Genomic DNA, 15,814 nt, shown 5'->3' with positions numbered 1-15,814 from the left:
ATTTATTTCTGCAGGACATACTTTAGTAGCTCTTATTGGTCTGAAAATGTCTTAATTTTATTCTTGTATGATAGTTGAGCTGGGGCTAGTATTCTAAGTTGGCAATTATTTTCTCTCAGCATTTTGAAGTTATTATCCTACTAGCCTCTTTTGTGACATTGGAAAGTATGCTGTCAGTCTATCAATCCTTTGATCTGTGTGTTTTCTTTGGATACTTTTAGAATCTTTTTTTATGTCTTTGATGTTTTGTGGTTTCAATACAATATGCCAAGATATAGATTTATATATATACACACACACCACACACACACACACACACGCGCGCGTGTGTGTGTGTATGTGTGTGTAATATATATATGTATATATGTGTGTATATATATATATTTAAATCCTCACCAGAAGATATTTTGTCCACTGATTTTTAGAAATAGTAAAAGTGAGGAGGGGGAGAGAGAGAGAGAGAGAGGAGAGAGATACATCGACTAGTTGTCTCTCATATGCACCCTGACCAGGGCTGGGGATGGAACCTGCAATCAAGGTGTATGTCCTTGACTTGGAATTGAACCTGTGACCTTTCAGTCCTCAGGCTGATGCTCTAACCACTGAGCAAAACAGGGCAAGAGTTAGTTCACTTTATAGAATACTTGCTAACAACCAGGAGGTCTGCTAGTTTCCTGGAGACAGAGAAAAAAGACCAACTCATAGATACACAGATAAATGCACAGATATTTTCAATGTGTTATCAAAATAAATATAATAGCTAGGGTGTAGGTGGTGACTCACATGTTCAAGGCACTATTCTAAGTACTTTACATAAACCTCAGGTAATTATCCTAATAACCCTGTGAGGTTGAAGCTATGATTATATTTTACATGGGAGGAAAATGAGATAAGAGAATCAGGTACTGTGCTCAGGTCATTTGACCTTGAGAGAGGTCAACCTGAGGATCGGCAGGAGCTTCAAAGTAGAGCAGCTAACCGAAGCTGGGAAGGACCAGAAGTGTTGCCAGAGAAGGTGGTATCTGCTTTGAGTCCAGAGGCCAGGAAGGAGTTAAAATGGGGCAAAAGCATTCCCAGAAGAGGAACTGAATGAGCAAAGCGGCCCTGAGGGGCAGTGTGGCATGGTGTATGCAGGGAGCCCTGGCAGGGCACACTTCTGGAACAGAAGGTTTCCCAAGACCGTAGCAGGTTTCAGGGGTGGGCAGGGTCAGCTCAGCAGGGCTTTACATGCCATGCTGAAAACTCTGCACTTAATTATGTTGCGTTTCACTTTGACGGTAGAAGGAAAAAGAGCTAGTATTTATTGTTCACTATAATGAGGCTTATTTTAACATATTATCTTCTTTTTACAAAGTTTCCTCCATTAATAAGGAATAGAAGGTCACAAAAAGCTTCATAGTCAGGCAAAAAGCTTCATAACAACATATCCCATTTTGTGTTGACATTATAAGAAAGATGCTGCCAGAATTGAGGTTATACAAAATTACTATTTTTAATTAGAAAGGGATGTAAAAAAAAAAATAATACGCATGCTTTACTTATACTAGACACAGCATTGTGAGTTTATTGTTAACCTTAAAGTGACAGAACCAATTAACTAGAAGCCAATTTGTTGAAACTACATTATTTAGAACTCATCCTGTGATTCTATTTTAAGGAGAAATAAGAAAAAGACAACTTGACATTAAAGATATATTAAGAGTAAAATAGCCCTAACTTGGTTGGCTCAGTAGATAGAGTGTTGGCCTGCAGACTGAAGGGTCCCTGGTTCGATTTTGGTCAATGGTATGTACCTTGATAGAGGGCACATCCCCAGTGGGGGATGTGCAGGAGGCAGCTAATCGATGTTTTTAACTTTCTACCTCTCTCCCTTCCTCTCTGTAAATATACAAAAAATAAAATGAATAAAATATATTTTAAAAAAGAGTAAAACAACCTCTAGGTCAAGTTCTGAGATTCAGTGAACACTCATTCTAGCTCACTGTCTTTACCCTACAGAGTTTCAATGAATTATCAGTTCAGTTCATTATGCTATACGTGTAAGTAAGGGGAATTTAACATCCACCATAGAATGATTTTTTTTCTCCAAATAAAAAATTCATTCACTTGTTTTTAGCAAATACTTATTGTGCTTAACTCTGTACCTTTCCTTTTTAGGAACTGGGGTTTCCTCCAGAAGAAGAGAGTTCTTGAGCAGACACTGAGGTATGGGATTTGTCAGGGAGACAAGCAGGGGGAAAAAAGCATTCCAGGTGGGAGAACTCCAAATTGTGCATTGAAAGGCCCTGGGGCCCCATGGGCATGGTGGGTTCAGAGATATATGAGATGGATACATATGGAGGATAAAATTCATAAGCGGTGAGGCTTGTTGGTTGTCAGGGGTTGATGCCACAAAGAAGGTTGAACAGGGTGGTCATGATCAGATTCATGTAATAGAAAGATTACTTAGGGACAAAGTAATCTACTAATTCTCTCTTAGTCCCTGGCCACAAAGTAGAGCCACTACATTGGGTACAAGAAAGGTCCTGAGACCAGTGAAGATCTGGGGGCCATCTCCAATCATGAGATAATGACTGTCTCCACAATGACTGTTGGGGTGAAGCAGAAAGATACAAGAGCTGTTCAGGAAGACAGCAATGTGAGTGTGGCAGAGAGCAGAAGGAAAGGATAAAAGAGGAACCCAAGTTTCTGGACTAGGCCCCTGGTGATGGTGTTAGCTGTAGGTGAGATGGAAGCAGGAGGAGCAGGTTTGGGGGTTGAGATGGAAATACAGGTGATATCAGCCCTATATCATACTTTGATAAGCAGAAAGCCAGGGTTGCTCCTGCCAGTCTTGGGTGGTAGAATAGCTTAAGTCAGACTGAGCGTTGGCATACTTGAAGAAGTTACAGAGCCTGCCACATTGCAAGGTTCCTCTCCTCATTTCTAAGAACCAAAAATGTAGGCCTATTCATGTTTTTCCTTTGAAAAATTTTTTACAACGTATGTATGACAATATGCTTGTTGCAAAAATTTATGTTATGTAATTTACTTTTGCTAGGTTTATCAGAATAGATAAAAATTCTCAAATTTCTGAACTCAGGACTTCTTTCTACTCTATTTTTTTTTTTTTATCAGTACTTTTTAAAAAATATATATTTTAATTGATTTTTTACAGAGAGGAAAGAGAGGGATAGAGAGTCAGAAACATCGATAAGCTGCCTCTTGCACACCCCCTACTGGGGATGTACCCGCAACCAGGGTACATGCCCTTGACCGGAATCGAACCTGGGACCTTTCAGTCTGCAGGCTGACACTCTATCCACTGAGCCAAACCGGTTTCGGCAGGACTTCTTTCTACTCTTAAAGGTCACTGAAGAACCCAAAAAGCTATAATATAGTTTATATATTTTATCTACTAATATTTACCACATTCAAAATAAAGGTGAGAAATTTAGAAACTATTTATAAATTTATTTTAAAAAAAATAATAAATATTAACATAAAGCCCATTATATGTTAATGTAAATAATATAGTTTAAATAAAAACATATCTTCCAAAAATATATTTAGTAAGAACATCACAATAGTTATAGTTATGCCAACCATTCAATGTTAAGTTTGTTATTCTCATGCCTGTTTCTGTCTCCAATCTGTTGTTCTTGCATCTCCCAAAAAGTGGTAGATCTAGAGTGTGGATTGAACAGCAACCAACCAATCCTGTAGGGGTGTCGAACTCAATCAGAGAAGGGGCCAAAATCTAAAATCCAGCTTAAATCGAGGGCCGAATGGTTTTCTGAACAGTCATAAACTGACAATGTCATAAACTGACAGTGGAGTGCAGGGTGCGGGCCACATTGCAAGGCCTGGCGGGCTGGATTTGGCCCGCGGGCCTTGTGTTTGACACATGTGCAAAGCATCCTGATTTGCCAACTGACTTCATACAGACGCCACTCTGAGATCCCATGGCCTTCGACAAGAGAATTCTCTCTTAGTCTCTGGTCACAGTAATGGAGGGCAATGGAGCTTTCTCCACTAGTAAAAATCAGTGCTATCACAACCAAGATCATTACAAAACAAGCTTCAAGGCTCAGGGATGACCCACCCTAGATGTCTTGATCTGTGTGGAAGAAGAAGAGAGTGAAGGGGAGCCCATTTCCTCTGCTCTTCTTTTTACTATATCTGTGATTGAAGGCTGGCTGTCTTGAGTCTCTGGCCTGAGGGTTTGCTCCAGGCATGTGGGAGGTGAGGCATCTTGAGGCACTTCCCCAGTGGAGGAACAAGGAAATGCCCAAAAGTGGAAGTCCCCACTGGCTAGGGATGTGGCCCATTAACTTTTCCCACAAAACTCAACCTAAGTTGTCTATCAAGCTAACCTTGTATTTTTTGTTGTTGTTTGTTTTTCCTTTGATGATGGTGGTGGGTGGGACTTCACTATGCTCTATTCCTCCCTATAAAACATAAACATACTTCAGAACAAGCTGCCTGGCCATCTCTCCAAACATCTCAGACACCTCCTAACATTCTCTCCATTCACATTGGATTTACATTGAACTTTACTGAGCTTGTCATGATATTTAGCTAATATTTTAAAACTTGTTTGTTTACAATCCATTTCCCCCACTAAAATATAAACACGTTGAGGGCAGGGACCATGGGTGTCATATTTCTAGTTGACTAGAACAGTTACTAAAGTAGATATTCAGTAAATCTTTCCAAATGGTTGAATGACTGATTTTATCACTAGACTTTCATTTGGTGAAGTGTTTTCCCATGTGCATTTTATGTTGTGTTTCTTTTAAATCCTTAGGTCATGTTTATGCTTGAATAAAATTCTTATGTTCCTCTCTTGAAAGGGTCTTCCTTGAATAATCCCAGTAATACCTACTGAGTGTAGTATTCTATAGATTCTTTTAATAAAGCCCTTGGACCTCAGATGTAAAAGGAGGAAGATGTTGAGGCCTTGTCAGCTAGGCACTGTTCTCAAGGACTTTAGAGTCTGGTATGGGAGGCCAACATATAAGCATACAATAATATAGATAGAGATGCTCATGTGTACAAAGCCTGGAGGAAATACAGAGGAGGAAAGGTATGGAGGATGTGGCAGGAACCAAGGAAGGTTTCGGAGAGGAAGAGCCTAGAAGGATTTGGAAGGATGAGAAAGAATTTAGTGCAGGTGAGGGATGGAGTGGGTGGAAGTTGGGACATAAAATGGAGGAATGAAGCAGAATGATGGCATGCTTGTGTGTTTTTAAGGTTCTGAAATAATCAGGGCTTTACCAGGGCTGGGCTGAAGAGACATTTTGGGATCCCCTTCAATGGCCCCAAATAATCTGCTTCTCTAGAGTATGAACAAAAACCTTTTGGTCCAGGACATTTCCGAATTCCAAGAACTCCTAAAGCCCTACTTCCTTCAAGGCCATGCTCAGGTCTGCCCTGGGAGTCCTTTCCCCATGGTGGCTATTAGATGATGAACTCACACAAAGTGTCCAAACTCATATGAAGAGTAGATGTGCGTTAAAGGAAGGTGTGCTGTGGCAATTACTCCACAAGTGTCCTGATATTTTTAAAAAATAAAACCTAAGATCATTTAGATTTGCTTTTATGTCATTCTTTAAAATTTTTTAACAATCCCTTCACCCCCTGATTTGCAGAACCAGGTTTAGAGAGGTCCAGTGATTCTTCAATGCCATTAAATAAGTGCTGGGACTGGATTTCAAACACAGGTCTGTTCGAGCTCAGAATCCATCCTGGAGACCATTTCCTTCATTCCACATCTGGGGACCACTAGATTGGCTCACTTGCAGGGTCAGATGAATTCTCTTTTTTGTTTTGTTTTGTTTTGTTTTGTTTTGCTTTGTTTTGTTTTGTTTTTGTGCATCCTCACCTGAAGATATCCATTGATTTTTAGAGAGAGTGGAAGAGAAGAGGAAAGACACAGAGAGAAAAACATCAATGTGAAAGAGACACATCGATCGGTTGCCTCCCACACAAACCCCAACCAGGACCAGGGATGGAGCCTGCAACCGAGGTACGTGCCCTTGTCCGGAATCAAACCTGGGATCATTGAGTCCACAGGACGATGCTTTATTACTGAGCCAGGCTGATTGAGGCAAATGAGTTCCTTTTAAGCACTGAGATTCTAGGACACACATTTGAACACACAGAAGAATGGGCACTCCCTTCACCTTTTTGACCCAAAGACCTGCTACTGAATTAGGTCTTCATGTGCCTGAAGGGTATTCCTCCTGTACCACTGTCACTCATGTCCAGAAAGGCAGCTCAGTCTTAGGGGTGATAACCTCTAGAATTGTGGCTGAACCGGGTGATTGAACTCCTAATTTTTGCCAGTGGGATTTGAATTTGGTGGAGATGATTCATGAGCAAATGAAGAATTAGTGTGGTTTTACAATGTTGTTATGAACTTTACGATGTGAGTTGATTGTTTCATGTAGCCCTATAAAACAAGTTGCAGATGGCAGAGAGTGATTACATCATGCCCTCTGCTCAGCCGACAGAGATGAAGCCTTCTTTAGAGCTTGAGATAGTTCCTGATGCTTCATTCAGGCCAGCCCAGTATTCAGATTTTAATATGTTCCTATAATGGGTGTGGAGGGGGGGAAGAAAAAAAAAGAGGAAGAAGGCGGGGAAACCTATTAGCCCAACTAGTTGTACTGCCATTCCTGGTAATGATGAATGATTAATATCAGAGCAGAGCCCCAAAACCTACAGAAACAGGCCTGTTTGGCTTGGGCACTATATAAATAAACCAGTTACACATTTCTTGGATAGCTGGCAAAGGTTTTGTTGTCATAGCAACTCCCCCATCCAGCTTGCTCTGCTTATATGAGTTGTCAGCCTATGTCCCAACCCCAAGCTCCTGAGGAGGAGGAGCTGGAGCTGGGCCTTGTCTCTTTCTCATTTATAACTAACTCCAAATGAGGGGGAGGGACAGGCAGGGTTGCCTCCTGCACAGGCTGCTTGCCTGAGTTACATTCACAAATGCCTGGGAAGCAGCAGACTGCCTGCATCCTTCTCATCACATTCCTGGGTGTGTCTGGGCTGGTTGGCGCAGTTACCAGAACATACCACATCGGAATTGTGGAAGAATACTGGGACTATGTACCTCAGGGGAAGAACATTATTACTGGGAAAAGTTTCGCAGAAGACAAGTGAGTGAGCACGGGGTCCCCATGGACTCCCAGGTTTGGCTTCCTTTCCACTCGACGTGCGGGATCTTGTATTCCTTGGGTGGTGGTAATGGGGTGAGTTAATGTAAATCCACAGGCGGGGGTTTGCATTTGCTTGGAGAGCCCAGTCTGGGTGGGTGTGCAGACATTCTTAACTCTATCTATTTGCTGAACCTTCTATTCAAAGCCTTGTCTGTGAAGAGCCACAGACACAACCAGCTGCTTGAATAATGGCTCATTCTATAAATGGACAGTTTTCATTAGACATTTCTAGTAACTCAAGGAAGTTCTAGATTCTGGTGTGTGTTTTTTTTGTTTGTTTTTTGTGTTTTTTTTTTTGTTTTTTGTTTTTTGTTTTTTTTTAAGAGTGGCAATCTTTGAAATGGAAATTTGAGAATTTTTCAAGAATTCTTTACAGTTAAAACACACAGTGTTTTCTTAGTTTTTATTTTTTGGAATGAAACATCATCATTTTTGTTTTTGCTTTGTAATATTTAAGAGAGGGACTGTTACAATAGATTTGGCTGGTGTTTAAAGAGCTTCCGTGAGTCTCTGAGAAATGGCTTTTTCACTGGTGAGAGAGGCTTGTTCCAGGCCGATTCATTCAATCTGAGGGCAATAGCCTATCTCCAGATCCCATGGTGTAGCTGGATGAGATGGTTCTAGAATGTTCTATATCCGTGGGGTTTTTTTTGTTGTTGTTTTTTTTGTTTTTTTTGTTTTGTTTTGTTTTGTTTTGTTTTTTGTAGAATATAGCCCTCGTTTCCTGTTTTTCTTGTGGGATCTAGTGTCTTATATCTCTTATTTGTTCCCTGGAGATCCATCTGAAGTCACCCCCTGGCTCCAAAAGTTGTTATGCATATTTTCAACTTTGTGCTTCTTAAAACAACTTTTGAGATGTTCTGGTAACCACTGTTGGATTTTTGGATGCTTGTTTCTTTTCTGATAGGCAGAGCCCATTGTATTCAATATTCAAATTCCATTTTCTAAAGATGAAATTACTTGCTAAGCTTCAGTAAGAGCACAGGGTTTGCCAGCAAGTCCTTCAGAGCCAGGTCCCCCTGCCATGGGCAAAGACCAAAGATCCAGTTGGCTTGGACACACGGCTTCCAGGCTATGCCACAGTGGTGACACAGCCATAGCCATCAGTGTTTTGTCTGTTTGTTTTAAAATTAAGGAAGGATGATGCTTGTGCCAGCCAGGCTGCCAAGAAAGTCTTTTCCTTGAGTTTTGTTCCAGGAAATTTAATGTCCAGGGGCTATTTCTAAAGAAAGTTCTTGACTTCTTTTAATCCTACCTGTGCTGGCCTTCCCTCGATATGGAATTTGAAAGGCTACCCTCCCTGCTGGTGCCCTTCCCAAAATATGGAATTCTGCCATCCTCAAAAAACACTCAATAGAAAATAGTTGTTGTGAGCCACCATTGGATGCAAGGCTACTCAAAATGTGTGTGCTGAGTGTAGTGAGTTTATTCCTGAGCTCAGTGTGATATTGGACAACCTTCCCATATGGTTGAGTAAAAAGGAATGCTATCTTTCTCCTAAAATGTCCATGTCAGTATTCTTTGTTCTTTGTTCTTACTTGGAATTCCATTAGAGACTTTCATTTCATTGAAGCTTGTACATATTATTATTCCAATTTTACAAGCCAGGAACTGAGGTTCCACGAAGTACTTGACAGAGTTTATAGAGTGAAGGTAGCACCAAACACACATTGCTTTAGCTCCAGACCCCCCCGCCCCCCCCCCCCCCCCCCCCCCGGCTTAAACCATGAAACCTGTTTCTTGGCAAAGGTGATCCTTTCCAGCTGAGTTAAACTCAGCTTTGCAGAAGCCAGGGATCCCAGCAATTAAAAGTTCTAGAAAGAGCTAATTCTTACCAAAGACAGGTTCAGTCCACTTGTCACTCTTCTCAGAGAGACACTGAAAGTGATCACTCGTGTCCGTGACCAAACTGGTGACCTATTCATTGAGAAGCCCAAAATACGTAAACCCTCAAATGTTGGAATGCTGTTTTCACAAGGCTCTGGGTGCAGGAGGAGTTAGGGGCTCTCTTTTCAGCCATAAGATGGTGCTTTGAAGAAAGCACAAAAAGTGGGTAGCCCTGGCCGGGTGGCTCAGTTGGTTGGAGTGTCATCCCGTACACCAAAAGGTTGGGTGTTTGATATGCAGTCCAGGCATGTATGGAAGACAAATGATCCAATGTTTCTTTCTCGCATCTCTCTCTCCCCTTCTCTCTCTTTTTCTCTTTCTCTCTCTCAATAAAAAAATGTATGAAAATAGTTATTGCCAAAACCGGTTTGGCTCAGTGGATAGAGCATCTGCCTGCAGACTGAAAGGTCCCAGGTTTGATTCTGGTCAAGGGCATATATATTGGTTGTGGGCACATCCCCGGTAGGGGGTGTGCAGGAGGCAGCTAGTCGATGTTTCTCTCTTATCGATGTTTCTAGCTCTCTATCCCTCTCCCTTCCTCTCTGTAAAAAATCAATAAAGCCAAAACCAGTTTGGCTCAGTGGATAGAGCGTCAGCCTGCAGACTGAAAGGTCCAGGGTTTGATTCCGGTCAAGGGCATGTACCTTGGTTGCGGGCACATCCCCAGTAGGGGGTATGCAAGAGGCAGCTGATTGATGACTCTTTCTCATCAATGTTTCTAATTCTCTGTCCCTCTCTGTTCCTCTCTGTAAAAAATCAATAAAATATATTTTTAAAAATCAACAAAATATATTTAAAAATGTATGAAAATAGTTATGGTGAAAAAGAAATGGGAAAAAAGAGCCACGATTAAAACACAGTTTGGTATCAGATTAGAGTGAGATGGTTTAACAAATGTGGTTTCACATGAGAGGACTCGTGCTTTTACGGACAGCTAGTATATACAGTATATGTCATATTGGATGCCACAGTCCCCACATGCTTCCTTCTGGTGTATAAGAGACAAATTAATGCAGGGTGACTCCTGACTCTTGAATGGGCAGCCTGGTTGAGTGTGCCATGTATGTTGGTTTTTATCAACAATTGTCTCAGGAAGTGCTACTGGTGAGGCAGGTGGCTCAGGGCAAGTCCCCAAGAAGGCTGCTGATCTTTGTTTGAAGACCACAGAGCACATGCCTCAGATACTACAGTTTACAGTTGTCACAGCTGTCACATGACGATGCCATGATTGTGGAACATGTATGTGTGCTCTGCATGGTGCCATTTCCCCAGGAGCAAGGAATCATCCTGGATGATGTGGCCATGGTGTCGCTCAGCCTCCCGCAGGATGAGTAGGTAGTGTTTCTGGGGATGGGCTGCTATTTGGATAGTCAGAGCCAGACAAATGCCTGGTATTTAGAGGTTCCCAGCATTCACTATGGGTGGAAAGAACCTGAAATAGGAGTCAGGAGACCTGACTTCTAGTCCTTGCTCTGCCCCCTACTTGTTAACTTCTAGTCCTTGCTCCTTCCCGCTTTTTAACTTTGCTGGATCACAGGGTTCAAAATATAATTGAGGTTGTATCCACTAACATTTTCCTAAGAAGTATAGGATATAGAGTTATAGTCTATCTAGAAATATTTTTTCTCGGTGACTATATTCCCCCTCTTCCCTCCTGTGCATAATGGGGACTCGGGGCTCCTTTGATTTGCCTGGGGACATGTCAGCATTTGATCCATCGGGCCAGTGCTGCTCGAGCTCATAAAGCACTTAAGGCGTGACTGTGCTTCGGGGGCAAAGCCTGGTCTTGCATGGAGCCAGAGTGGGCTCACTTTACTTAAAGCCATAATTCTCACCAAAGCCCTCATTAGGCAACCAACACGTGCAGGCTTTTGCTTGCCAGTGAAACTCAGAGGTTTTTGTGGGCACTAGCTCACAGGCAGAAGCACACTTGACTGAGTGTGGCTGGCAATTGTTCAAATCCCAAGTTTAGGGAGTTCACTTGATCACAGCACTGTGTAAGACCAGCTGATGGCAAAGGGTTTTGAGCAGGCCCTTGGATAGCTGTGAAGTAGAGTCCCGTATGTCTACTGAAAGATTCAACTGGAGGAAACAGGTGGGAGAAGACAAGCTTTAAAATAAAGGGGAAGATTTCATCTTTTTAGGGTATAATCTTAGACAGACAGTGACTTTCAAATCTCAACTTTTATTTTATCAGCAGAAAAAAAAATCTTGTGTTAGGCTTGATGTCATGTGACTCCATTGAAGTTGCTGTTATTTCCTTCTATCAGTTAGTGATTGCTTTTGGCTGCCAATAGTGACAAGAATAGAGTGGCTTAAATAAATTAGGGTTTTGTATTTTCTTCTGAAAGAAATCCAGATGTGGGCAGTCCAAGGTTGTTGGGACAGCTGGTATGATAGGATTTCAGGGACCTTAATAATTTCTGACCCAACATCCCTAGCATGTGATTTTACTCCTCAAGGAAGTTAAGGGTCACAAGATGGCTGCTGGAACTCCAGCCTTCTTGTCTATGTTCCAGGGAGGAAGAGAGGAAGGAAAAAGGTAGAAGGAGCAAATTTCTGCTGCAGCAGCCCTATAAAGTGCTCTCATGGATATGCCACCCAATTAATTCTACTTATATCTCATTGGATACTCCAAACCTCAAAAGGAGCTTGACGATATAATCTTTCAGTTATGTGCTTTTTGGTTTGAAAACAGTAGGATTTAATTCTTTTACTAATAAGTGGGGCATAAATTTTGCAAAGCAGCTGGCAGCCCCTACCACCTTCCCCTTCCTCAGTTCACCCTGTTCCCCATCCTTCACAAAATCCTTTTTTTTTTTTTGAATTTATTAAAAAAAAAAATTTAAATATATTTTTTATTGATATTTTACAGAGAGGAGGAAGGGAGAGAGATAGAGAGCCAGAAACGTCGATGAGAGAGAAACATCGACCAGCTGCCTCTTGCATACCCCTTACCGGGGATGTGCCTGCAACCAATGTACATGCCCTTGACCGGAATCAAACCTGGGACCTTTCAGTCCGCAGACCGATGCTCTACCACTGAGCCGCAAAATCCTCTTGATCCCCCTCTTCTCTTTCCCACCCCAAGGCCTGGTTAGTGGGGTTCTAGACAACATTAATATCTAAGCGCCATTGAGTCCTTACTATGTTGCAGGCATTGTCATAAAAGCTTTTCATGCCATGCAGAGGAGTGACAGATCTTCTGCCCAGTCACGGGGACCAGGAGGTCTAGGGCGGGTTTTCCCCAGCCAAGTGTGGCCCAGCAGTGGTCTGGCAGAGATGCCAAGGCAGCCTGGCTTTCTGGTGGATGTGGGGCTCTAGCATTAACTTAGAAACTTAGAATTCTTGTTCCACTTACTAAGCAAGTAATTGAATCTCTGCCTCAATTTTCTCATCAGTAAAGTGGGAATAATGATAGTCCTTTCTTGGAGGTGGTTGTGGTGGGGGTGTATGAGTTTTCTGTGGCTGCTATAACAAATTACCACAAACTGAGTGGCTTAACACAATAAAAAATGTACTCTCCCAGCTCTAGGGGCCAGAAATCTAAAATGAAGGGGTTGCCCTAACTGATTTGGCTCAGTGGAGAGAGCGTCGTGTCAGCCAGGTTCAATTCTGGTCAAGGGCATATACCTTGGTTGTGGGCACATACCCAATAGGGAGTTTGCAGGAGGCAGCTGATCGATGTTTCTCTCTCATTGATGTTTCTAACTCTCTATCCATCCCCTTCCTCTCTGTAAAAAATCAATAAAATATATATATATTTTAAAATAAAGTGAAGGCTTTGACAGAACCACACTCCCTCTGAAGGCTCTAAAGGATGATCAATTCATTGCCTTTTCCAGCTCTGGTGGCTGCTGGCAATCCTTGGCTTGAGGAGGGGGCATCACTCCAATCTCTGCCTCCATTTTCACATCACCTTCTCCTGTGTGTGTCTAATCCCCCTGTTGTAAAAACACTTTTAATGGCATTTAAGACCCATCTGGATAATCCAGGATCATCTCCTCATCTTAAAAAAATCCTTAACATCAACAAAGGCCCCTTTTCCAAATAAGGAGATTAGGTCATGGAATTCCTTTGGAAGCCATTATTAAGCCATAAGACAGGTATCAGAGGTAAAGCCTCTGGGTTAAGCACACAAGACATGTTAGCCATCATGCTATCTCTCCTACCTCTAGGACTTCTCCTGCGAGCCGGAGCTCTGTGGGAAAGACACTTCAAATGGTCACATTTTCTTCTTCTCTGATTGGAGCTTTGCCAGAAATAATCATTACTCCCATAATTATCATTGCTTCAACATTCAGACACTGTGCATGTGGCTACACATCTCGTCTCATTTCCTCTCCTTGATGGCTCTATGATGGCCACCGGGTTGACTGTCAAGGAAACTGGGGTTCAAATCTCCCCAAGATCTCACACCATCAAGTGGGGAAGTTGGGATTCAAGCTCATTCCCTTTTCCCTTCACGGTGTTTTCAACTTGCCTTATGTGTGTCCCGAGGGGCTTCTATGAAAATAAAGTGGGAGGAGGAAGTCAAGACTCAGGTAGTGCCAGGGAACCAGAGTGAGAGGACGTGAATGGGAGCACATCGCTTAGGTGGGATGGTTTGAAATCATTAACCTAATTAGGGAGAGCGTGGCTACACCTGAGTTGCAATGCATAATCACCATCTCCACCCTTGTCTTTGCCAAGTGTCATTTGTATCTGTCTAGTCCTGTTTCTCCTCAGTGAACAATGCCCCTTCTCAGACAACAATTGCTTGTCCATATTGTGACTATAATGATTTCCCATGCTTTCCCTGACCATACCTCTGCTGATGTTATTCAAAGCTCATCTTTACCCACACTCACACACACATAGACAATCAGCTCTATATGATATATTTGCCACTTAGTATGGAAAACTGGGTGTTGCTATTTATTCTCCAATGCATATGTTTTGTCTTCCCAACCAGATGGTATGTCTCTTGAGTGCAGGGACTGAGATTCACACATCTTGGCCCTCAATTCTAAATCAATGTTCCGTGTACAGGAGAGGTTCTACAATTACTCAGTGGTGGAATGGATGGGGAAGAATCCTGCTAAAAGATCCAGGCTGTGGGGGACAGTGGTTCTGGCAAGGTGCACACCCCCTGTAAGCTATGAAAATCCTTGGAATCTAACCTGGAATTCACCTCTGCACTAGTTAGATGATTCTCAGAGGCAGGCTCATTCCCGCAGTAGTTAATCTCACCTGCTTTTAGAAGGTGTCTCTTTCTCAATATTGTCCCTGGCCTTGGCAATGTGAGCGTTTTGAATCTCGTTTTGTCCTTAAAGCAGTTGCTAATGTGAAGCTTCCCAGCCCAACTAGATTCCTCTACAGCAGGACAGAGATACCTGCTTGATTTGAGTCAAAATGTTAGGATATATGTTGGGGATAGACGTGAGGGGTAGTGATCGCTTAATCCATCACAGTGGGACCGTCCTGTAGCTGCACTGTAAACAATATACAGTCCACCAATGAAGCATCCTAATGCCTGCACTCCAGCTAACCTTGGGCTGCTTCCTGAGGATGCCTTCTGTGAAATCACCCCTTGCTTTGTTTTGGGGCAAAACTTGCATTTTTAGAACTCATATGAGTTTGAGTCTCTGTCCAACTGTTACAAAGGAATACTGTGTTCTTAGGGGTGGTTGGCTGCGTAGACATTCTCTTACTTCCATTCCTTTCCTGCCTTTTCTACTTCCAATAGTCCCTGTGGTTTCAAACAGCTACTATTTCAGGCTGTTTCTATGGGCTTTGTGCTAAATACAGTAGAAATGTGATTTCCAAACTTTCATTCACATCAGAATTGTATTAATCAGAATACATCAGCTGGTGCTAACATAGCCTCCAAATCTCAGGCTCAGGCCACAGAAGTGTATTTCTCGCCCACTGGGGTTCACCCAGGGCCATGAGACTGCAGGGCACCTGGGTGAACTAGTGAGCCAGGCTGCCAAGATCTGGAGACTTCACTGTCGCCGCTGAAGGTTTCCCCTGCAGCAGAGGAAGTGAGGGGCCTTGTAATGAGAGGCCCTGGCCCAGGAGTGGCACCTGTCACTTCCTCTCATAGCTCACTGGCCAAAACTGCAAAATGTCTTTGTTCTCCCCTTCTGCTGGGAAGAAAGAAGACTCCGATTGGGCAAGCACTGGAAAGCTCTGCTGTGAGAATTGGTTAGTGCAGTGGTTGGCAAACTCATTAGTCAACAGAGCCAAATATTAACAGTACAACGATTGAAATTTCTTTTGAGAGCCAAATTTTTAAACTTAAACTTCTTCTAATGCCACTTCTTCAAGATAGATTCACCCAGGCCGTGGTATTTTGTGGAAGAGCCATACTCAAGGGGCCAAAGGGTTGAATGTGGCTCGACCACGGGGTTAGTGAGCTCAGGAAACAGATGCCATGGCCCTGACACAGAAAGTCTGATTCAATTGCCCTGAAATGGGGCCTGGGGACCTACATTTTTGGCAAATGTCCCAAATAATTTGGATACAGTTAATACCTAGGTGGACATTTGGGAGCCACGGCTTAAGTAAACCTAATCCCTTCTCAGGATGACTGTGTAGGTGATAAGATTGACACATGTCCAGGAAGGTGCAAAACAAGTCAATATATAACTCAGTGCTAAAATATGCAACATATGCAATAAACGCTGTAAGAAGTCAACCAACAGTTCTCCTCCCTCTAGTTTGGCTGGCTC

At 42.6% G+C, this 15,814-nt stretch overlaps 1 protein-coding gene across 1 annotated transcript in view; it reads left to right on the top strand.

Annotated features, from left to right (window-relative positions):
- Positions 1-6,981: 6,981 nt before the first annotated feature.
- The window catches only part of HEPHL1 (hephaestin like 1), a gene marked incomplete at its 5' end in the record, with an annotated part of 56,697 nt that continues 47,864 nt past the window's right edge, over positions 6,982-15,814 (top strand). Inside the window, one exon of the mRNA XM_084895369.1 lies at positions 6,982-7,151. Within this exon, the coding sequence (XP_084751495.1) occupies positions 6,982-7,151 (170 nt within the window). The remainder of the gene's footprint in view (positions 7,152-15,814) is intronic.

The sequence above is a fragment of the Pipistrellus hanaki genome (genome assembly GCF_964339955.1).
Source record: "Pipistrellus hanaki genome assembly, chromosome: 9".
Classification (NCBI taxonomy): Eukaryota; Metazoa; Chordata; class Mammalia; order Chiroptera; family Vespertilionidae; genus Pipistrellus; species Pipistrellus hanaki.
This window is presented reverse-complemented; position numbering and strand designations above follow the sequence as displayed.